This window comes from Salvelinus namaycush, chromosome 30, assembly GCF_016432855.1.
Source record: "Salvelinus namaycush isolate Seneca chromosome 30, SaNama_1.0, whole genome shotgun sequence".
NCBI classification, from domain to species: Eukaryota; Metazoa; Chordata; class Actinopteri; order Salmoniformes; family Salmonidae; genus Salvelinus; species Salvelinus namaycush.
The window spans coordinates 22132827-22156280 of NC_052336.1; the positions used below are offsets into that span (position 1 = coordinate 22132827).

At 46.1% G+C, this 23454-nt stretch overlaps 1 protein-coding gene across 1 annotated transcript; it reads right to left on the bottom strand.

Annotated features, from left to right (window-relative positions):
- Positions 1-1025: 1025 nt before the first annotated feature.
- Positions 1026-20106, bottom strand: LOC120025349 (matrix metalloproteinase-15-like). The gene is made up of 10 exons (XM_038969887.1): positions 19042-20106; positions 12411-12559; positions 11851-11973; positions 11450-11757; positions 8354-8515; positions 7578-7939; positions 4356-4494; positions 2453-2603; positions 2038-2156; positions 1026-1743 (listed from the first exon to the last, which is right to left on the bottom strand). Exons 1-10 carry the CDS (start codon positions 19165-19167, stop codon positions 1253-1255), a joined length of 2130 nt encoding a protein of 709 aa, XP_038825815.1. The 5' UTR covers positions 19168-20106; the 3' UTR covers positions 1026-1252.
- Positions 20107-23454: the final 3348 nt, after the last annotated feature.

The window sequence follows — 23454 nt, forward strand, 5'->3', positions numbered from 1 at the left end:
CAACCTCCCAGCAACCTAAAAATGAACGTTCCCAGAACAGGCAAAATGTTCACTTCCATTCTCAGAACGTTTAAAAAACGTATGGCTTCGTTCCCAATGTGCTAGCTGGATTGGATTTAGGTTAAAAGTTTGGTGGGAAAATTAGAAAATTAGATTCCTTTACTTTGATGACTTTTTGCAAATCCAATCAGTTTTCCACGTTGTTTCAACATCATCACATTGAATGACGTGGAAACAACATTGATTCAACCAGTTTTTGCCCAGTGGATATTCATTCAATACCACATCTCTCTCCTACCTCGGTACCTCAACTGCTCCCCCAAGTCCCAAATAAAGTCCTTTCACAGTGAATTGCCTTTGTCTTACATTTTTGGGGAAAGAAGCACCTTTCTTTTCCAACCCTTCCCTATCATAACAACTCAAACTCTCATTGCCACGGTTTAATAGGACCGAAACAAGGTTCGAAATGAAAAAGGCACCACGAGACCATGTTTGGTTGAATAACCCAAACGTTTGTGAAAGTTGTCTACAAAGTATGGACAACATTTCAAATATCATCCATGGTGCCCTTGAATTAAAAACAGATGAGAAAACCAAAAGTTCAGTTAGTGGCTGTTCAACATGGAAGGTGTAGTAATAGAAGGCATTGGGTGAGTTGCAGTTCAAAAGTGACACTGTTTACACTGTTCTCTCTCCTGTTGATACCTGACCTGCAGTAGGTCTGCTTCAGCTGAAGGAGTCCTGAGTGAGGGAGGAGATGGGAGGGAGGGAGGAGGAGTGGGAGGGGGGGGGCTCTCTGCTTTTCACAGAATCAAACCTCCTTCACTCCCTTCATTCTGCGCTGCAGTCTCTCTCTATCGCTCTGTTTTGTCTCTGTTTCCCTTTCAAAGGTTAATCCAAGAACCAGATGGAAGTTATCTCAGAGAAAACCCTGTAACGGGGCGGAGAGAGAGAGAATAATGCAGACACTTCCTGGTTTAGAAAAAAAGACTCACACACAACATGAACCAAACAAAAACAAAAAACAATGTGCAAACGTTCTGATATAAATAGACTACAGACAAGTCATTGGGGAGAGCACCATGGGAGGGGGACGAGTTAGGAGTGTGTTTATGTTTGCTGTGTGTGTGAGTGTGTGTGTGCATATGTGTGTGTGTATTTGCACTTATGTCTCTACTACCATGTTTTGGATGAGAAGATAGAGGAATGAGGATAGGATTCAGGTGGGGGGGGTTATTAAGTGGGTCAGAGGTCACACCCAGTCCTGCATGGATCGTTTGCAGTGGACCAGCAGTTTGGGAGCTCCTTTCCTCTTCAGTGTGTTGATGATGGCGTAGATCAGTCCCAGGATGCACAGCACCAGGACCAGGGGTACTGTCACCATGATGATGTTCATAGTGCGCGTCTCGCTCTCGTCGATCTTCAGCACCACGTCCACCTCGTTGGTCTCCTCTTCTCTCTCGTCCGTATAGTCTACATCGTTGGTGCGGTCTCGATCCTTGTCCCGCTCCTTGTCCTTGTCCTTCTCCTTGTCTTTGTCCCGACCTGCATCAGGGTTGAAGGGCGGGCGATCCACGTCGGGGACCTTGCGGCCTGCGTCGGTGTCCCCGTCTCTGTCTGGGTCCAGGTCCACACTGCAGCCCATGAAGTCCCTCAGGATGGATTTAGGGTAGCCCGGCTCACTCTTCATCCGGTGGTTGTCAAACTTCCAGTACTTGGATCCCTTGTAGAAATACGTATAAGCTGTGAGGGGAAGACAGGGGCAGGATGTTAAGTACTAAATACACTGTTATGATAATCAAATACTTATCCACGGCATTGAGTGAGACTGTAAATACAGTACAGCTCTGGGGAAAAGAAAGACAGCCCCAAAAAACGTATTTTTCTTCATCCTTTCAAGATGTCACTTTTTTCCCTATTCAGCCCATATTGCCTACACGAAGCCCCCTCTCTCTCTTATTGACCAGACCCGCCCTTCTCCTTTGTTCAGAGTGTTCATTACTGGCATTTTCCTGGCCACCCTCTCGCCTCTCTCACCTCCATCATCGCTGAGGAAAGCCCCCTTGGGAGAGGACGGGACCGCAGAGCCCCACACACTGATTGGCTTGGGGTAGTCCTTGTCGACTGCACGGGACTGTTCGTTAAAGCGCCAGTACCTAGAGACGAGAGGGAGAGAATAACAGTATGTTAAACCCCTATACAGCGCTTATGTTAAATCAGGCATTCATATAGAACTCAGGGTGTATGTGTCTTCTAAGCCAAAGCAGTCAGCACAAAAGAGTGACGCCACATCCTTACATGCCAAGAGATTATACAATCGTAATTGTGCAAAAACATATTCCAAAGCCAAAACAATAGAAGACAATTTACAGTAGTGAATACATGATGGAAACTCCCATCTGTCAAAAAAAGGGCAACAATTAACAGATAACTAGGAGAGTCCCTTCCTTACCAGTCTCCTTTGAAGAAGTATGTGAAACCTGATGGTTCCCACCAGATGGCTGTCTCTATCTTGTCATAGGGGATGTCCCTGCCGTAGTCTGTCAGCTCCTGGGGGTAACCAGGCTCCAGGTTTGCCTCCCTGAACAACCAGTACTTATTCCCTACAGGTGGAGGAGAGGAGGGGGAGGAGAGGAGAAGTACAGTGATGTGGGGGAACATATACATCAAGGAGATGACAGAAAAGGGAGGACAGATATTGAGTGGGACATAATAATTCAGGAGGGAAGGAGAAAGGCATTCATGGTTAATGGTCCTTTGTGGAGCAATGCATAGGGAATTTCCCTTTCCAACAACTACCACTCATCAACCTGGAGATCGCTATGGAAACTGTTAACCTGCCATTACATTACAGTCTTGTTTATTCACTGGCTAGCATGCGCCAATAACGGACATTATAGAGAGTGAAATTGCATTTATGCACAGCTTTGGTTAGATATAATGCATTTGAAGTGGTTCGAGTGGAAATGTTGAGGACATGGCGAGTCGTTTTTTTTATTATTGTTTTACAGTATGTTAGACACAGAGGCACCATCCGCATGCCCTGCTTTCTATTCTCCTGGCCCAGTTCTACATTGAAAACAAAACCTTTGCAGTCAGCATCTGGAAACCAACGGCTGATGCAACTCTCTCACTCACATCTGCCAGATGTGGCAGGCCAACTTTTTGGTCCCTTAGTTTCTTTCCTATGGCTGTCATCCAAATTTCAGTAGGCCTTGCCAATGACATCATTTGCCCTGGAGACTTTCTTTAGGGCGAGCCAGCTGTCTTAAAGAACTACAGCTCAAATGTCTCCCCAAAAAGCAGTTTCACTACCTCCATCTGTCTTTCACTGTTTCTGGTTACAAAATTCATGGAACAAAGAGATGCCAGGGGGATCTATAATAACCTCTACTGACAAATCATATTGTGTTGGTTCTCCTAAGGATATTATTACATGTGTGGTTTAACAATTGGGGAGGAGGTGGGGGGGAAATCAATAGAAAGCTGCAATGAGGTCTGGGAGAAAACCTTATAGCAGCGAAAGCTCTTTTTATGCCAATGTAATGAGGGAAAATGATCAAAATGAAAGTTAAAACCTAAATGTTAGTGGGCATGGGACGGTTTCTATGGCAACGGTGCAGGGAGGAAAGAGGCAGTTGTGACCGAATGAGGAGGTCTGGGGAGGATTACAGCTCGAGCCAATGAGCATTCACTGCCACCATGGAGATCTCATGTCTAGCCCAATCCGATTGCATTTTAGCACAAAACTCTAGGGATCTCCAGTTCTCCCATTTTAACTTGACGATGTCATTATCTTTTCCATTTAGACAGAAACATCATCTCTTCTATCAAAGACCGTTTGTCCATAATATGCTATCCGAGGTTACAATACATTTGGGGCTCCAAGCTAAAGTGAATGTGGAGATCAAGGAACACTTATTGTCTGCAAAAATAAGTGTTAATGTGGAATTAGCCATGTTTACTCACTACTCAACTGTAATTAAATTGTAATGTGGAAAATACTAACAGCTTTAGGTTTCGGCTCCAAGGCACACTAGCGTGAAAAGAAAATACACACACTACACACACAGAGGACTGAAACAATGTTTGTGAATCTATTTTAGGATCAGCAACATTACAGTGTAACCAAAGCGTCCAGTTGTTTTGTGATTGCTGCAACTTCAACACATAAACAAACACAGTTCCGGTCCTTTGAGTTGAACTATTTCTCTTCTGTTTAACCCTCATTTCAAAAACAACAATGACTGACTGCGTGTGCACGTGTGCGTGCGCTTGTGCGCCTGCCTGCGCGCCTGCCTATAGTCTTACATGTGCGTGCACGTGAGGTACAATGATTAGGAGAGTACAAAAACCTTTAAAGAAGACAAATTTCCCATCGTGTCTCTCGTAGGCTGCATCGATGTCCCCAGGCAGTCCCCTCCAGAAGTGACCAATGGGCATTGGGTAGTTGTCCAGGACCCTGTTCCTCCGCACCCTCCAGAACCAGCGACCCTGTCAGAAAAAGAGCAGGGAGAGCCGTTAGATGGCACATCCACTGGAGCTCTAATGCTCAGCATGACCTCTAACCTGTGACCCTGGCTGCCTGTGACATGGCTCTCTGGAGCTCCAGACCTAGCTGGGAGCTGCTGCCTGCACGCCAGATATGGACCCAGCACTGAGTATCAGCAGTTTAGTACCATCATGCAATCCATAAATTGTAGAGCCATATGGGAGAGAGGAACAGAGAGTGCCAAACATGATGGGCCATGTGCACGATAGTTCCTGAACATCCCCTCTCTATCAGAGCCTGTTCAGCACATTGCCTGGAGGAGGAAGTCTTCACAGCCACGTTCAACAGTTTGGATCAATCAATAGGAGAAATACTTAAATAACGTACACATACACTACATAAACATCCCCGCACACATGCACACACACACTCACTCTCTCTCTCTCGCTCTCTCTCTGTCAGTGTGTCCTCAGTAAGTCCCTAGTCACATGGTGCGGTGGGCGTCCGAGCTTGACCATCACATTCCCTCCATCTCTTTGGCTCAGGCCCAGACCTTGAGATGACTTCAGACCTGTCTAATATCTAAACCAGACCCAGGAACGCAGCCAAGGGCCTCTAAAATGAAACCGTCTGTTCTAACACCCAGCCCCCCTCCTCTACATCCACTAACCCCCCTACCCTTCTCCACGCCACACACTCCCCCCTTTTTATTTCACCACCATGGCACACTCTGCGGTGTCTAAAAGAGAGGGTAGGGTCCCGTCTATAGAAGGAGATGGCACATTAAAGTTCCATTTAAAAAGTGAGGGAAACAGCTGCTAGCCCGTACTCTCTCTGTCACCTGACTTCAACACAGGCTCTGTTCCAGCAGCGTTTGGGGTTCAGGAGAAGCCTGCTGCTGGGTGGTCGGGATCCCAAGTGCATCCGAATGCCTGCATTACATGACAAGCCTGCCAGAACGGACAATGAAATAACTAATGCTTGAAGGCTATTAATACCCACGACCACAGCACTGAGCAGATCGCATGTCCAATTACTGTAGGAACTGGTCTGGGCTTGCTGCATGTTGCATGAGGAGTGTTTTACGAGTTGGACTTATATAAAGTAGTTAAACTGCTTGAGCTGTTCTGTTTGTTTTAAGTCAGCACAAAACATGTCTGAAACGGTACAAGAGGGAAATCGCCCTCTCAGTGTAGGCCTAGGAGTGCTTTCCAAAAATGACCTCACAGATCTGCACGCTCATTCATTAGTGGTAAGTTAATAGCATTGGCTGTCAGCATTAATGGTAAAAGCTAAGAGTTGCATCTTCCTGGCAGCAGCTCTTGTCTTTGTCCTTGAAGCGGGGAGCGCAGCCTGTTAGTGAACAGAACATAACTTAAAGCAGACCTGCCCTGCATCCAATCTACTCCAATCTTCTGTGAACACGGAGAGGCAGGAAGAGAAGAGGATGACAGAAGTGTAATTACGATTCTGAAAAAAGCCCACCCCCACTAGTCAAATGTACTGACTGTGGAGCCTCACTGGCGACAAGAGAAAAGAGAACTGACCAGATATTATTTACTATGAACATTACTCAATGTCAGAGACAGTCTGGGCTTGATGGTACCTTTCCTAAAATAGGCTGAGGGCATTAGCAGGAGATGGCTTTGTGACGTTACAGTCGATCGTAAGCTAATGCATGTGTACTTCAAAATAAAGCCTGATGACAAAAGAGCACAGCACAGTCAAAGATGACTCTTTTCCCCCTGCTCTCATATCGCACACCCCTTCAACTCTATGCTGCCTGTAGCGTACACCTCCTCCGCCCTCTCCCACAGAGACAGTTGGTGAGAGAGACAGATAACTGAAGTCATGGCAAATGGCAGTTTGTGGAAAAAAGAGACATCCAACTCCAAGTGCAGTAGAGTGAAAGTGCTTGACAGGGACTGAAATTGGTGCCAGCACTCATTTTGGGTATTGTTTATATTTACATGTAGGTGCAGGAGCTCTACAGTACTTTTGAGCTAATATTCTATAAGTAGGGCAGGAGCTCAAGCAGTAGAACATTTTAGGTGCAGGTACTCAGCTCCGGCGAGCTCCTGCCCAAGTCAAGCACCGGCTCTTTTCATACAAAAGAGAAGTGTTGACCACATCAACTGAAGCATAAACAGTGAAATTCTCTCCAGCTGTTGGCAAATGGCCTAACAAATGGTTCAAACGAGAGCCATCTCCGCAGCCCTGGACTGGTTGGTCCTGCAGTTGTTAAGGCACATCTGAGACCTAGAGAGTGCTGCTCCTCTCCTCTTTACGGGGCTCCATGTCATAAAATAGAACGGCTCTGGGGTTTTACAGCTTGCTTAGGGCCCAATTGAACCCAGGCCCTGATCCACCTTCCCATAAGGCTCTCCAGATGCTCCTAACCTAGGGGATAGCAGCTTTTACTGCACTAGTGAGAGACACAGACAGACAGCATCATGGTTATCACGCCCACTGGCTGCAAAACGAGCAGCCTTTGATCAAATTACCTGCTAGATCAAATCTAATCACATTTTATTGGTCACATATTTAGCAGATGCTATTGCGGCTGTAGCGAGATTCTTGTGTGCCTAGCTCCAACAGTGCAGTAATATCCAACAATACACAATAACACACACAAATCTAAAAAGTTAAAGAATGGAATTAAGAAATATAGAAATATTAGGACAAGCAATGTCGGAGTCTGGAGTATAAATATATATACTGTATATATATGTGACGGGATGTATAGATCATATAGACAATATATGGATAGAATATGTAGTATATCTGAAGAATAGTACATGTACAGCAGTAGTTAAATAGGATAGGCCTTGACTAGAATACAGTATAAACATATGAAGTGGATTAAACAGTATGTAATCATTATCAAAGTGACCCGTATTCCAAGACATCAGTATGTACATAGGGCAGCAGCCTCTAAGGTGCATGGCAAAGTAACCGGGTGGTAGCCAGCTAGTGACAGTAGGTAGGTCATGTACCCATCCAAGAGCATCAGTCCCTAGCAGCAGCACTGAGACTGAATCAACTCATCTCATGTGTGTGTGTGGGGGCAGACTGAGGTCCTCACCTTGAACACAAACATCTCTCCCCTGAGCATGGTGACCGCGTCGAAGTTTCCTTCACAGATGTTTGGGCCGTAGTGGTCCGGGCGGTCAGTCGTGCGGGGATTGTCTGGCTTCCGGGGTGGGGCGTTGGGGGGAGAGTTAGGGGGAGATCTGGGCGGAGTGTTGGGAGGAGAGTTGGGTGGTGACTTGGGGGGAGAGTTGGGTGGAGAGTTGGGGGGTGACTTGGGGGGAGAGTTGGGTGGAGAGTTAGGGGGTGACTTGGGGGGAGAGTTGGGTGGAGAGTTGGGGGGTTTGGGGTCTGGCTGGGCTGGCCGGCGAGGAGTGACAGTGGGAAGAGCCTGGGTGGGTGTACCGTCTGGCTGACCTGCAGAAGATAAAGTGATAAACACATTAAAGAAAAGCAGTTAGAGGCTACTCTCCACTCCAAAATCCTAAAAGGAAATCAAGGGCTCAGAGATTTGTCCTCCAACTGATCTCATAATTGGTAGCTGTGTCCTGGCTTTGCCCAAGCTAGATAAGTGGATATGTGAGTCAGTAGGCTGATTTTCCACTTAGAGCATGCTGTGGGAAGGAGGAATGTAGAGTGGAAACATAGACCTCCGACTACTCCAACTCCAATCAGGGTTCTAATCACAGGGGTGCCCTGGGCTGGAACCCCCCACTCTTATACAGTTATACTGCAGTGCCCAAACAGACTAAAACACTGAAAACCAAAGCTCTTACAGTCAACATTTTCAGGTCCATACACCAGTAGTTTTGTTATGGAGGGCCAACTCACCATATATCTGTTGTATTCCTCTGAGGTCATCCTCGGGCAGTTGAAAGTCATCCGTTTCCATCCACTGGTAGAAAGGAGCCATGATGGCCATTGGGTTGTTGGAGTGTTCCAGGCCCAGGGCATGGCCCAGCTCATGTACCGCAACAAGGAACAGATCATTACCTGAGAGAGAAGAGAGAGAGATATAGAATATAGAAAGAGACAGAGCGAGAGAGAGACAGAGCGAGAGAGAGAGAGAGAGAGAGAGAGAGAGAGAGAGAGAGAGAGAGAGAGAGAGAGAGAGAGAGAGAGAGAGAGAGAGAGAGAGAGAGAGAGAGGAGGATAGTCATTACAATACTCAAGGCACTTAAGAAGCATACACCTCGTCACGACTAAACCTAAAATAGACAGTGAGTAAAGTGAAAAGTCCCCTTGTGTAATACCACTGACACTTGAGCTGTGACCACAAGCAGGAAGTGTTAACAGAGTTAGACGGGTTACTCAAGGGGGGAATGGCAGACAACGAGCGGAACAGGCCATTCAGGCAGCATCTCACACAATGTGTCTTTATTCATCCTCTAACTAACCGTGTGTTGATTCAGGAGCCAGAACACTTCATTAATTAATGCTACAAAAGGCACTGGAAACATGACAAGCTAGTAGTGTAGACTTAAGTAACTGAATGAAAGACAGACATGTACTGTACATAGCTTCCAAAAGAATGTGTCTAAAATAGAAAGCTCAGGGCTGGGGTTGGGGCTTGAGCTTAGGTTGGAGCTGGCGCTAGGGTTGGACCTGGGGCTGGAGTTGGGGATTGGGTTGGAGCTGGGGGTGGGTTGGAGCTGGGGAGGGGTTGGGGCTGGACCTGGGGTTGGAGCTGGGGATTGGGTTGGAGCTGGGGATTGGGTTGGAGCTGGGGGTGGGTTGGAGCTGGGGGTGGGTTGGAGCTGGACCTGGGGTTGGAGCTGGGGATTGGGTTGGACCTGGGGCTGGAGTTGGGGATTGGGCTGGAGTTGGGGATTGGGTTGGAGCTGGACCTGGGGTTGGAGTTGGGGATTGGGTTGGAGCTGGACCTGGGGTTGGAGCTGGGGATTGGGTTGAAGCTGGGGATTGGGTTGGAGCTGGGGATTGGGTTGGAGCTGGGGGTGGGTTGGAGCTGGGAGTGGGTTGGAGCTGGACCTGGGGTTGGAGCTGGGGATTGGGTTGGACCTGACCTGGGGCTGGAGTTGGGGATAGGGCTGGAGTTGGGGATTGGGTTAGAGCTGGACCTGGGGTTGGAGTTGGGGATTGGGTTGGAGCTGGACCTGGGGTTGGAGCTGGGGATTGGGTTGGAGCTGGGGATTGGGTTGGAGCTGGGGGTGGGTTGGAGCTGGGGGTGGGTTGGAGCTGGGGGTGGGTTGGAGCTGGGGATTGGGTTGGAGCTGGGGGTGGGTTGGAGCTGGGGGTGGGTTGGAGCTGGACCTGGGGTTGGAGCTGGGGATTGGGTTGGAGCTAGGGCTTGGATTGGAGCTGGGCCTTGGGTTGGAGGTGGGGCTGGGGTTGGGGGGGAAGTCAAGGGGTTTTCCCATTTTGATCCTGGTTATTGGTCCCCAGAGCTGGCCAAGTGAGGAACGCAGTTACCTCATTCTAACTGAGACTACATGGTGGTGGGGCAGTAGTCTATATGTTCAGACAGTAAGATCCTCCCATTGGGATTATGAAGTCAATGGACAAAAATGTGCTTGTTGAGGGTTTTTAATGGTGCTCTCTGTAGATAAAGTGGTTGGTCTAACGTCTTTTGATAAGCATCAAGACACGCACTCCTTGTACCCCAATCAAAGCCTGCTGCTGTACCAGACAGACTGACAGTGACGCATTGTCACTGCAACATAGTGACCGCCACTTCAACCGCCCTCCACAAAGAACATCCTGTGGACACTCACCAAAAAATTGCCTTGAATTGAATTGACCTACTGTATCCTATAGGTTCACCTTTGAAGTTGGTTCTAAGTTTTAGCATGATACTTTCCCAGCGAATGACACATTTTTCCTTTCCAGTTTTAATTGACCTTTGACCTGATCTGTGGGCCATCTTGTCTGAAATGAAGGCTGAGGGTGGTTGGTGAGGTAACTGTAGGGATCGCTCTATTATACTGACAGACAGCATCGTGTGGTACTACATTATGTCATGGCTTCTGTCATCTGAGGAAGTTGAGATGTTCAGCATTCCTCCTTTTGTCAGCTTCATGCTCCCCTCCCCTCCCCGCCCCTCCCCTTCCAACTTTTCAGCACATCAGCACATCCATGTGTCCAGGAATCAGCACATCCAGGAATCAGCACATCCATGTGACTCTAAAAATATACGACAGGATACAGAGAAAGAACGGGAGAGAGAGAGAGAGGGGAAGAAAGAAGGCTCTGTAAGGTAACCCTGACAACCATGTGGCTCACAGAAGAGCAAACGTATCTCTCTTCCTCCTCACTAAAATGAACACAGCAGCACATATCCCTGTCTATGAGCCTAATGAATATACTTGCAGCTTTGTTAAAGACAGGGTCAACTCAAAAACCGGTCTCCCACTGTGGAATTACCTCAACACCCTCGCTGTGGCATTTAGAATTCTCTGTGATCTGTTTAGTAACACCTCCTACTCTCCTGACCTCACCAAGCATTACCAATCGTCTGCCATCTGCCTCTGCTCTGACTGGCTCAGGAAATGACAGCCTTCGCCTCCACAAGGCAGGAAAAACCCTCAGTCACTCACCAAGAACCTTTGGTTAATGATTGAAAGTATAAAAAAGGTCGGATTTAGAAAAAAAGTAATACTACCATTCCTTAAAACACGGCTTTGGGAGCCGGTGGGAGTTGTAAGGAAAAGTATGACGTCATCCATCTAACTTTGAAGTTTAATGGAGGTAATGGAGGAGTAAAACTGCAAAAAAAGTCAACCAATGAGTGATGATGTGGTTTGTCATGGCAACTATGGTCGAACAAGTGGAAGGTAGGGAAAGACCAGCTGAAGTAGATGAGGAGAGAGGAAAGCAGGGACGTTGCGTTTAATTCAGAAGAATGTACAAGATGTAATGGTTCTGGTGTAGCGCTAAAGAGACCGGTGTCCATCCACATCCATCACCTACCTTGCAAGTTCCCATTGCCGATGGTCCACGGCTCATCAGAGTCAAAGTGAGTATCACCGCCCATACCAGGACCAGGGAAGTAGGCGTGGGCCAGGAACCCGCCCTCGCCATCGAAGGGTGAGCTGTCTCCATGGAAACCCGAGGCAAAGAAGATCATGATGTCAGGCTCCTTCCTGCGGCCATATTTGATCTCCTGGTAGGGGATCTCATCGAAGGTCAGAGGGGTCACCTTCTGCCACACCTTGAAGGCCCTACGGATGGCCTCATACGAGTTGTACTCCCCGATCTTTGGTGTGTAGTTCTGTATACTGCAAGGGAAGAGGAGGAATCCAAATGAAAACTCATTTGGAATTTGGTTATAGATGAAGATTGACCAAGATGAAGTAAATCCTGTTATTTACCTGTAGGTGAGGTGGCTCTTGTTCCATTTGTGGCCAGTGAGTGCATAACGTTTGCGCCGAACGTTGGTCTTGATCTGACCCCCAAACTTGTCTGGGACTCCACAGCGCGGCCTCCGCATGGCTCTAGGAGGGTACATCAGGGTTACACTCCCCACTCCTCTATACAGTGTCACACTGAGGTTTTATGAGATACACTGCCCATGATACCAGCCCAGGTGCTGTACCATAGAACAGTTAATGTGTTTTATGTGCAGTAACTGATCTGTGGGTTCAAGATAGGCCGCCCCTAAAGATAGGAAGACATTGCTCCCTGTTGGGGTTTTGCTATCTTCACCCCAGACCAGACAACCTCACACTCCTATTAACTTATCACTCCAAAGCTCAAATCCTTCCATCTCCCTCATACTGCACAGATCCATTACAAACTAGGAAGTGAACCATTAACATGATTGGACCCCATAGGCATCAGAGAGAGAGAGAGAGAGGTCTGGTTCCGGAGCATTAGGATGGCAGTAATGGGAGTAACGACAGAGCACAACAGGGAAGGAAGTGTGACATACGTCACCGTGCCGTGGTCCATCGCGCCGGTGACCTGCAGGCCGTAGAAGCGCTGCATGTCGCTGACGGCATTGGAAAGGATGTGAGCTGACCGCATGGTGGACATCTGTCTGCTGGCCTGAGGCAGGTAGCCATACATCCGCAGCCATGACTGAAAGAGAGAGAGAGAGAGAGAGAGAGAGAGAGAGAGAGAGAGAGAGAGAGAGAGAGAGAGAGAGAGAGAGAGAGAGAGAGAGAGAGAGAGAGAGAGAGAGAGAGGGAGAGAGAGAGAGAGAGAGAGAGAGAGAGAGAGAGAGAGAGAGAGAGAGAGAGAGAGACTTAACACTATTCAGAGTGTACACTGCTAAGGACGCGTTTACACATGCAGCCCAATTCTAATTCTAATCACATCAGTTGTTTTTCAGAGCTGGTCTGATTAGTCAAAAGGCCAATTAGTGAAAAAAAAGATCAGAATTGGGCTGCCTGTCTAAACGCAGCTTAATAGGCATTCAGAACAGCGTAACTGCCGTGTGGGGGAGGAAGACATGAAGGGAGAGACCTGATACAATCACAGACTTCAGATTGACCGTTCCACCTGTTAAAGGGATATATAATACCACCACAGGCTGTGCCAGAGCGTCACGGCAGATAGATCTACAGATGGAGACACTCAACAGGGTGGGCGAGGAACTCTATCAGCTAAACCATCGTGAAAGAGAGCGATCAGGAACTAACCAGGCGCACGAAAACGACCACCCCTCAACCCTCAGCGGATGGGATATGCCTGGGAGGTGAAGGATAAGGAGAGGCAGGGTTGGCTTTTCTCTGAAGCCCACGCTACTGTATAGGAGGCTACTGATCTTTAATTATGTAATTAGTGCTAATTACATAAGAAGACCCCCCACACATATACTGTAATAAGCACAATTAACCCTATACTGTGGTTGCTGAATCATCGCCCTGCCTGCTGTAACCAATATGGAGGCAATACCAGGACTAGTGATTGAGAGCAGGGTTAACACAGCGGGTTAACTTTATGCATCTCTGAGTTTGATTACACACAGCTGTGCCGAGACACCATTTCGTTGACAGCAGTTTGTGTCTGAGAGATGATAAATCCCAGCGTATGAACCAGTGAGGAAAAAGCAATAAATCAATATTTTCACTGAAGAAAAAAGACACGGACAACACGTGGCATACATTTCCTGATCTTCAAAAGAGCCATTGAACATCCAGTGAGATGTTTTATCTCTCTGCCTTGAATCATTCTGCACCACTTCCATCTGTTAGAAAAATCTTTAGACGCCACATGGAAGGAGATGTGAATGGCCACACTTTTGTTGATGTCACTCCTCTGATATTTGTAAGCCTGCCTTGTGTGACTGAGTCTGCGAAGCGGCCACATGATTTACACAAGAATAGTAACAATCTCTGACCCTGTCACACAAGCAACCATGGACATCATGAGAAACTCTTAAAGACACACCTCCTCCCAGAGCAGTACATTTGTGAATTACCAGGTGTGTGGGGGGGGGGGGGGGGGGTGATTAGAAGTGGACATATCCCTACCATGTGGGCACTGGACTGAGCAGAGAGGAGGGGGAGAAGTGCTATAATGCCCACTTCACTTCTAGCTAAGAACCAGGCCTGGGTAGCTGGGGCTCCCTCTGGTTTCTGGCTGGCATGACCTCCCCCTTCCAACCCCCCCGCTTATAGAAGACACTGGTCTTTGTGGTCCCCTCCCTCTGCTGTGGACCAGGACTGAATAGCCGGCCCTGTTTCTGGGCACAGGCTGAATGTAAACCCCTCTTTCTCCAGGGCACCAACTGGAGCTCCCAGATCCCATGCTGCTGCTGCTGCTTCTGGAAACACGGCTGACGAGAGAGCCTTGAAGAGAGACACTCTCTCTGCTCTTCCTCTGCACTCTCTCCAGCCTCTTCTACTTTCGTCCCCTTCCTTCTCTCTCTGATATCAACTTCCTCTCTCTTTCCTGTCACATTCTCAACCCCCTACTGGCCGGCTCTTTTTGCTTCCCTCATTCTATATTTTTCTGTCTTTCATACAAATTCAGGCAGATACTTTCCCTATATTTTCATTGTATATGGGTGGAAGCGGAGAATGGCTAGTTTATAGTTGGTTAAGGTGGGATCCACCTTATCTTCCAGATAAGGGCCCCTTCACACAGTCTGAGTCTGGGGATCTGGAGGGTGTAGGAGGTGAAGGGGTGTGTTCATACAAGACGGAAAATATATGATCCCAGCTTGTAAAATACACAACAACCAGGTTTCTATTCTCTCTGACATCGTTCGGGATGGTATTTATTGAAGGGCGTTGGAACCAGAGAAATAGGCTACACCACATTATAGATATATGAAAGCACCCTTTAAAAAGTAAAATGCTTCAATCTGTACCCTACCCTTTAAGAATCATCTGTAATGAATACAAAGCACGGCTATGGTTCCAGGGGGGAGTGAAGTGCTGGACTTCCTTTAGTCCAATCAGCCACCCTGTCAGCAGCTCCTTCAGCTCCAAAAGGCCCCCTGAATCCAGCAATTCACAAGGAATTGTAAAACGAGCCTCACTCGGTGTGTGTGTGTGTGTGTGTGTGTGTGTGTGTGTGTGTGTGTGTGTGTGTGTGTGTGTGTGTGTGTGTGTGTGTGTGTGCATGTGTGTGTCTGTGTCCCACACAATGTCAGCCAAGACACTAACAAATGGAGAATGCTTTTATTCCCTGGACTTGGTAGCCTGCCATCCTTTGGTCCTAACCTCCAGCAGAGAGAGAGAATAAGGAAGGAGAGAGAGACAAGGGGAGGAAATAAAAAACACACACCGGCAATGTCCTCCTCTGTAAGGGAGTGTCTTGTGTGAGAGAGAAACAGAGATGGAAACAGACAGAGAGAGAGACAGATGGAAACAGACAGAGAGAAAGTGAGAGAAGAAAGAGAGAGAGAGAGAGAGAGAGAGAGAGAGAGAGAGAGAGAGAGAGAGAGAGAGAGAGAGAGAGAGAGAGAGAGAGAGAGAGAGAGAGAGAGAGAGAGAGATGGAAACAGAGATGGAAACAGAGAGAGAGAGAAAGAAAGAGAGATCCAGAGAGAAAAAACTGAGAGAGAGAGATCCGGAGGGAAGACAGTCACCATTAGAGGTTAATGGAATTTCCCGTTCTCATCGCTACTCATTACCTCTCGCCATGGCGATGAAAGCTCGCTGTGCCCATGGCGACGGGCAACCTCAAGGGAACACAAAGGAACTGGTTGGAATACAGAGAGTAGGCATGCTGCAGATTCCATGGATAAGCAGAAATAGAGTGAGGCTGGCTCTGCCAACGTTAAGGGTTAAACTGGGGATAAAGATAGGGTTTCAGGAAGCAATATAGTCGGCCTCCTGTGTTCTGCAGACTTAATCAACCCTAGCCCCTCTCCACCTCTTCTCTATGCTGGTCTCTCTTTCTCCCTCTCGCTCCCTCTTTTCAGTCAGAAACAGTCCTCTCCAGACAAGAGCTCTCATTGTTGCTCCTCAGCTGCCTGGGAGTCCTGCAGGCCTAAATGTCTCTCCTCTGTTTGTGTCCCATTTGGAAAACAGCCGTCACACTTACCCATCACATGCAGTACAGCTGAGCAAGCCGCCTAGTTCACACTTTCTTTCTCTCCCTCTCTCTATCATTTATCACTCTCAAACACTCCCACTCCATGTCTGTTCATCACACAGTGTAGGAGTCCAGCCTCTTCTGATAGGTCAAGCTGTAGGTGCAGGGAGGGAGCTGATGACCATAGTGTCAGTGAGAAAGTTCAGTAAAAATGCAAAAGGAGGGAATCCATGCAAGACAGATCTCAGCTGAGCTCATATGCATATTACTCCTGCATGCCGATGAATCACTTTATATTGAATTGAATGGAGAGAGAATATCAGCTATAGGCTAAGTGTAACAGTTTAGCGAAACTTGAAATTCTCAGGTGAACACCAGCCCACACCTTGAGGACAGACGTTGGCAGGTAGGCGTTGACTAACAGGCTGTCTGTTCTCGTCAGTCTCCACCCCTTCTTCTTTCAAACAATCCCTCAGTCAACAGGTCTCCCTGACGACAATTAAAGACCCCATTACCACCTAAACATTACAATGCTAATACTCAGCCAGGATGTGGCACGTTGGGACAAGAAAGGCCCCCCAGTCTTTTTGTCTGGTAAACAATGGCTGCCGGGTCAGCAGTAACAACCTGTATATGAGCCTCAGGCCTCGTCGTAATCCTTCAGTCGAGTCAGTCACCAATCTGCCTCACTCAGAGTGCACTCAACCAAAACTCAGGTAAGAATGCAGTGGCACACATTGGCCCGACCCATATTGACTAATGACAATATTGGATTTTCCTCAGCACAGTGTTTCAATCTAAGAGTCTGTACTACATTCATTAGTGGATGATTTATTATGTGACAAGAATGTTTTATACACCTTTATGGGTTTGTCTTACATTTACATTGTCTCTCCTAAATATGCCATATTATAGTATTATAATGCTATTATTACATTATAATATTGGTAATATACCTTGTTCTAACAGTGCATCTCCTTTTCTCACATCAGCTGTATATTCTACTGAGAGCCAGGCCAACAGTGAGAGGCTGTGGACCACTGTGGCCTCACCACACACAGCCTAACACCCCAGAGACTTACCCAGTCCCACACTGCACCACCACAACACGGCCACACTGGTCTGGTGGCAGCCACATCATTTCATGTGAGAACACCATCGGCATGGTTACTAGGGCTCTGAGAGTCTAGTGTCACATAAAATCACATTAAAACAAATTATATGTATTTGGCAGTGGTAAGTCCATTGTGAAAGTTGGGACAATAAAAAGTAGACCTCATCTGGCCTGTCTGAAAAAAAGAAAAACTGCGTTTCCCATCCATGATGATGCAGGAGAACAACTCCTGATCTCTTACTGCACCGGAACCTTCCAGCTAGCACAAAGGTGCTACGGTATATCTGTTAAATCGGCCACAGGCCCCACAGGTGGGAGAAATGTGTATACACGTGTGTTGGCAAAGGATCCAGGCAGATTGTGGTGGTTCAGACTGCCTCACGTGGGTACATTTTAATACTATGACTTCAAAGTGGCTTAACATTTTTGATCGTCACAACGCAACAACCGACCTCAACTGCAGCGGCCCATGAGAGAGAAAGAAACAACGTGTGCATAACTGACCCCTTCATTAAGCCTTGACCTGACGGGAGCGGCTAAACACTAAAGTCAACACAGCATGGTAAAGTGGGTGCAGCTGGGACAAAGTCCACAAAAACACAGACCTATACAATAACAAAGGAGAAAGGGTATTACAAACATTCAATACTGCTCCGCTGGGTTGAAACTGTCCCTCCACATTCAGTTGGTGTGTTGTAAAGGAAAACTAGAGGGGTTTATTCGTCTCTACACATTTGTTGCTACATTTTATTCCCTCTGACACACGTTTATTGCTAAGCTCTCCGCCCCAAACATTAGCCTACATCTCAGCTCCCTCTCACCTATCTCCGCCCCAAACATTAGCCTACATCTCAGCTCCCTCTCACCTATCTCCGCCCCAAACATTAGTCTACATCTCAGCTCCCTCTCACCTATCTCCGCCCCAAACATTAGCCTACATCTCAGCTCACTCTCACCTATCTGGAGCAGGTTGGGAATCAGCACTGCCTGCTGCTGAAGACAGAAAGAGTGACGGTCTGGAAATGAACCCTGAAAGCATTTGCCTATTCCCCCCAACATTGAATCATTCAGTTGATTCATACTTTATGTCCAAAGCAGGGGGAAACTAGTGAGATGAGCATGGCTCAGTCCGTGATGCAGATATCTTTTCAGGTACTGTTGTAGTATTTCAAGAAAGCAAAACAACCCTAACTGTTGGAAGGTAAAGTGCTGGACCAATACTATGGATATGTGCTTACAGAATGTGGTTATAACAGTGGGATTACTTAACCTGACCCAGAGATCCTCTAAGAAAAGCAGCTTTCCACATATGGTGCTGACTGCAAGAGTGTGTCAGTGTGTCAGTGAATGAGTAAGATTTGTGTAGTTTGGCTAGCAGCATGGCCTTTTTGGGGAGAGGTTCCAGCCCAGGAGGACCCTGTTGGCAGGGCACAAGGGATAGTCCTGTTAATATTGGAACAGCTAGTCATGAGCAGGATATGCAGCTTGGTGTGCTGGATTGAGTTCCTCAGACAGAATGAGCTGGGTCATTAAGTTCAAAATGTGTGTGTAAAAGTGCCCAATTTGCACACATGAATGCCTTGTGAATAAGCAACATTTATAATAGTGATCTGACTTTTTTGTTTCAAGACTGGAACAAACTTGACCAAACAAATATTTTGGTTTTCTTGCAGAAAATAATACATAATTGTTATTTCCGGACCAATTGTTATTTTGGGCGCAAGGTTGTCAAGGTTATGCGCGACCATCTCTTTTGAAAGATGGGCAGTCAAATAGCAATGTATAGCAATGTCAGCAAAAGTTAACTGAGATTTGGTGAGAGCTTTTTTATAATTTGTATGTGTTTTGCAGCATAGTATGATACATTAAAACTCGTTTTTGTATAAACACTACAGCATTGTTGTAACACAGGGAACTTTCTGAACATTGACAGTTTCAGGGAAGATGATCCAATTACCTCTGCATTAAAAGCGTCATCCTCTCCTCCGTGTGTCCCGAGACAGGTGACCCAAAGCACGAGGAGAGAGGGAACTAAAGTCCGTCTCCAGAGTAACCAAATCCAGTTTTCCCATGAGGATGCCATAGCCTACTCTTGGCTTGCCTAAACCCCGGACAAGGAAATGGATACCTTGTCCAAGTGTCCACTGTGCCACTGGGTACAAAAACGCGCTTCAAGTTGTTAAGAATAGTTTATGTTGGTCACCTTCCAAGGAGTCCCTCTGAAATACTGTACATTTTAAGAGGAACAAATATTACATTTGCTATGGCGAGGTCACCAATAAAGACAGTGACATTCATCAACTCCGCCAGTATCGCTTCCAGAAAACAAGGTTCCCTCGAGTTGCCAGAGGTGTTGCAGCTGTTCGAATGGTTGTCCTTTTGATTGCCACACTACAAGTCTTCTCAACAGTTCTGTTTGAATAGACCACAATCCCAGGAGGGGGATCAGAGAAGTATTGCACTGTTGCCAGGATTTCTAAAAAGCTTGGGTAGCCTATTATTGCTTGCGGGCGTGTCCCAGTTGTATTCACATTTCCATATCAGGACGTGCGGATAGAAAATAATTTCCTAACAACCAGCTTTATGGTAAGTGACATGTTGGTGTCACTGCACAGAAGCCAGCTCACAAAGCACGCATAGTGACTTTAATCTTAATATGTCAGTCATTTACTGAACTGCTGTGTATAACACGCATAATGTTAACAGAATAAATGAATTCATCTTGCAAATGTGCAGATGAGCCCAGAGCAACGGAAGACGGTTAAATAAATATCGGGTCCAAGTTTGTTGACAATTATTTACGGAACCTGACAAAGAAGTTGAAGTCAGCTGCAGCTGTCCAACACTAGTGCAAATCTAGCGCTGAATTGCGGCGAGTCTTGTGAAGATTTTATATGATGGTTCTCTGCCCGTTAAAATCCAAATTTTTCTTCCAGTTTTCCTGGACTCTGTCCACCGCCAGGGTGGATTTAAGTGCGATTTATGGAGCGGGGCAGCTCAAAGCTGGACTGGCTGCTTCACCAGTGACTCTGTACCTTGTGCGTCGCGGTCAAAGTCGTTCCTCCAGCTATCGGATGTAGCCCCCCACCCCGTTAGCGGATGTAGCCCCCCACCCCTTTGGACACTATCGACCTCGTATATGCTACGGATTAGTATTTTGATGGCATTTACGTTTTTAGAGGTTTCACAAAACGTTTTTTTTTATATTGTCATTGGCAGAATTCATTCATCTTCATAGTGTAAAGGGTTGCGTCAATCGAATCTGGTATCAGGATAAAATGTGATTCAGAGTCACCGAATATACTTTTAAGTATTTTTATTTAACTCAAGCGATAAATGGTAAATGCAATTTCAATCCTGACAATAGTTGGAATTAACAAATAGCCTAGCCCTGAAAATGATTATACTGTAGGCCTACTGCCTGGTAGCTCTAAAACTTCGATTCACCTCTCTAGCCTAATTGACCATTGGCAGAAGTGTCATGGTGAACGAGATAACGCTTTAGTAGGCCTACTTTATGATTTTTTGGGGCCCCTCTATTATTAAATATATTATTCATAGTCTATACCAAAATTGAATGCCTCAGGAAGGGACTAGCAGCAGCCAGGCAGAGCACTCATGGTTGTCAACAACAAGCCAGTAGCAGAGGAAATGTGTGCCAACAGCTGGACAGAGACAGTCCAGAGTGGACTCTTATTAGTTCTGTCACATTCAGCCAACTCCTTTGACTAACCTATGTCCTGTCCTGACTTCTGCCTAATGGCAGCTGGGGACAGAAATGTCTGTAGGGTCAATGGAGCAGTCCTCCCCAAAGAAAGTGGATTCATACCTCAGTAAGCAGCCCAATACCTCCTCTCCACGAGTAAGGCTGCTTTCCAACAAAGGAGGCACATTCTGGTTATATCCTTGCCTGCCTAATAACAGGAAGTTCACCTTTATTGGATATTGCCTCAGTCTCACCACAGAGTACACAGGCAGTGTCATCACATTTGATGCACGGGATGTAGCTCACTGGCGTACCACACATCCTGCATTCTCTCTGCCCCATGGAAATATGTGTATAATTACAGGAAATGAGCTTTAAAAATGCTAAATTCTCTCAACCTCATTGCAAAATGTGTAAAATAGCATGAGATTAGCTATAAAACTGTACATTTTTCTCTTTACCCCATGGCAAAATGTGTAGAATTGCAGGAAGATAGCCGTTTCCCCCAAAAAAACGTATACCTTGCAGGGGCCCCTGTGAAACTGCTGTACGCTACTGATGTAGCTACATATGTTATTGCTTGCAATAACATAGTAGGTTAGTCATTTTAAACATGAGCAGAGCAAGGACCTCTGTGTCTGCGGTGTGCATGTGCACCACCACCTGAGAATGTGGCCTCCCGTCCCATGTGTCCAGCCAGCCGCTAAACATGCTGATTGATAAAGCAGTGTCCAGAGTGGACTAAGTGACAAAACAAAGATGTGGCTGGAATGAATGGCCACAGCTGTACACTGGGTATGTATGGCTACTGGGGAGGACTAGGACCTGTGTTTCTGTCCCTAATAGGGCCCGTATTTATTAAGCCTCTCAGAGTAGGAGTGCTGATAGAGGTTCAGTTTTGCCTTTTATATCATAATGAATGAGATTATTATGGACAGAGACCACCTTATGCTAGATCAGCACTCCTACTCTGAGACACTTGGTAAATGCGGGCCATGTAACTTTACCTTGAAACGGCTTCAGTAGAGTTGAGAGAGATTTGGTTATCTCTGGGCGCCCTCTACTGGCATTGACTCTCAGTCAGGTGTGACCTGTAGTAGCCATGAACGATGGCTCGGCATCATCGGCGTGGCTGTCTTGTGTCATAGGTAGACTGTGATTCATTGGAGAGGTCGGTTACCAGTGTAAAATGAAGACTCTATGGTTGTGATGGTGATGATAGCGATGATCAAATGAATTATCAGAAAATGTTTTTTTTTTCTTCCTGCCGCTCCTAAGTGAGCATTCACACTTACAAGTCAGCCAAAGCCTTATGCAATGACCAATGCAAACCAAAACGCATTACAGGATTTTGTATTGAGCCTCAATAAAGTGAAAGGCAGGGGAAAGAGGATTTTACTTGGAAAAATATAATATCTCCCCAGTGGTTTAGCCAGCCAGAGTCCTCTAATCATTACTGGCTGTGGAATATCAGTCCAAAGAAAACACCTTCTCTAGGGCAGTGTCTACTATTATGACAGACCTGCTATAATAGTGCTAACCCAGCAGCTAGAACAAACAACCTCTGTTTACGTTTGTTTGGCATTTAAGTTTGTTTGTCATAGACCACATGACAGTGATGAAAGAATGTCAATGTGCAGGTAAGTGTACAGCAGGGGTATAAGTCGAAACAACACAGTCAAACTGTGTAAGTATCTGTCATATACTGTATCTACTTCCTCTTTGATTCTATTTGCTCACACATCACTTCCTTAGAATGCATATACACCTCTCTTCTTCCTCTGCACTTCTTTGAGTGCCTTCGTTAGGACCCATGTTCTGTTCTAATAATATTTCAATACTTTTACCCTGAACCTTGACTTCCCAGGTTGATAGGTACGTTCTACTTTGACTTTGAGACACGTGGTTATTACTACACCCAAAGATGTATTGCTACAATAATCATAATTGCATTAATTTGATTCAATTTGAGTATTTACAACTAGTATTCAGTGGTGACAGGTAAGTGAGAAGATGGGTTATTTACACAATTATAGCAGCATTTCCTCTTACTTTGCTTGAGGGCCATTTACTGTAAGGTCACATGAAAGATGCATAGGTGATGAGATTGAATTTGGTTGTATTAAAATGGATTGTTTCTGAAATAAAGGCAAACAAATATTTTGTGACTGACCATTTTCACTGGATTCAAGTATAGGTCTTTAACACATTGGCTACTCTATTGGTGCAATACAGAGACAGTGTGAAGTTGAGTTAGAATATTTGGGCATTGCAACACCAGGAGGATTGATTCAACCAATATGTGATATCAGATAAATAGTCAGAATAGTAGAGTAGGGGATGTCTTTGGACCTCGTGTTTGACTTTTACCCACAGGTTTTTCTACAACGTGGTTCTGCTCACAGGAGGTCTCTCTATGAACGAAGGAAAAAAACATTCGTGCTCCAACTACACTCAAGTTAGCTTACAAATATGAGTTAACCTGCTGACTTAAAAAGTTAAATTGTATGAACTTGATTATTATGTTACGGATTTTCTGTTGCCTAGTTTTATCACTTTGATTTCCTGATTTTGCATCAAATGTATATTTTATTTTAAACAAATATAATGAACTCAGATTTCTCATGAATCGTATTGTTTGTACAGTTCTATCTTACGTTCCGT

Bases quoted from the DNA above. Each gene is read 5' to 3' on its own strand.
- LOC120025349 (XM_038969887.1), bottom strand. From the start codon at position 19,167: ATGGCATCCTCATGGGAAAACTGGATTTGGTTACTCTGGAGACGGACT. The intron at 11,758-11,850 runs GTAAATAACAGG...CTTCCCTTGCAG, and splicing joins AAGAGCCACCTCACCTACAG to TATACAGAACTACACACCAA. The intron at 2,157-2,452 runs GTAAGGAAGGGA...TCTCGTCTCTAG, and splicing joins TACTTCTTCAAAGGAGACTG to GTACTGGCGCTTTAACGAAC.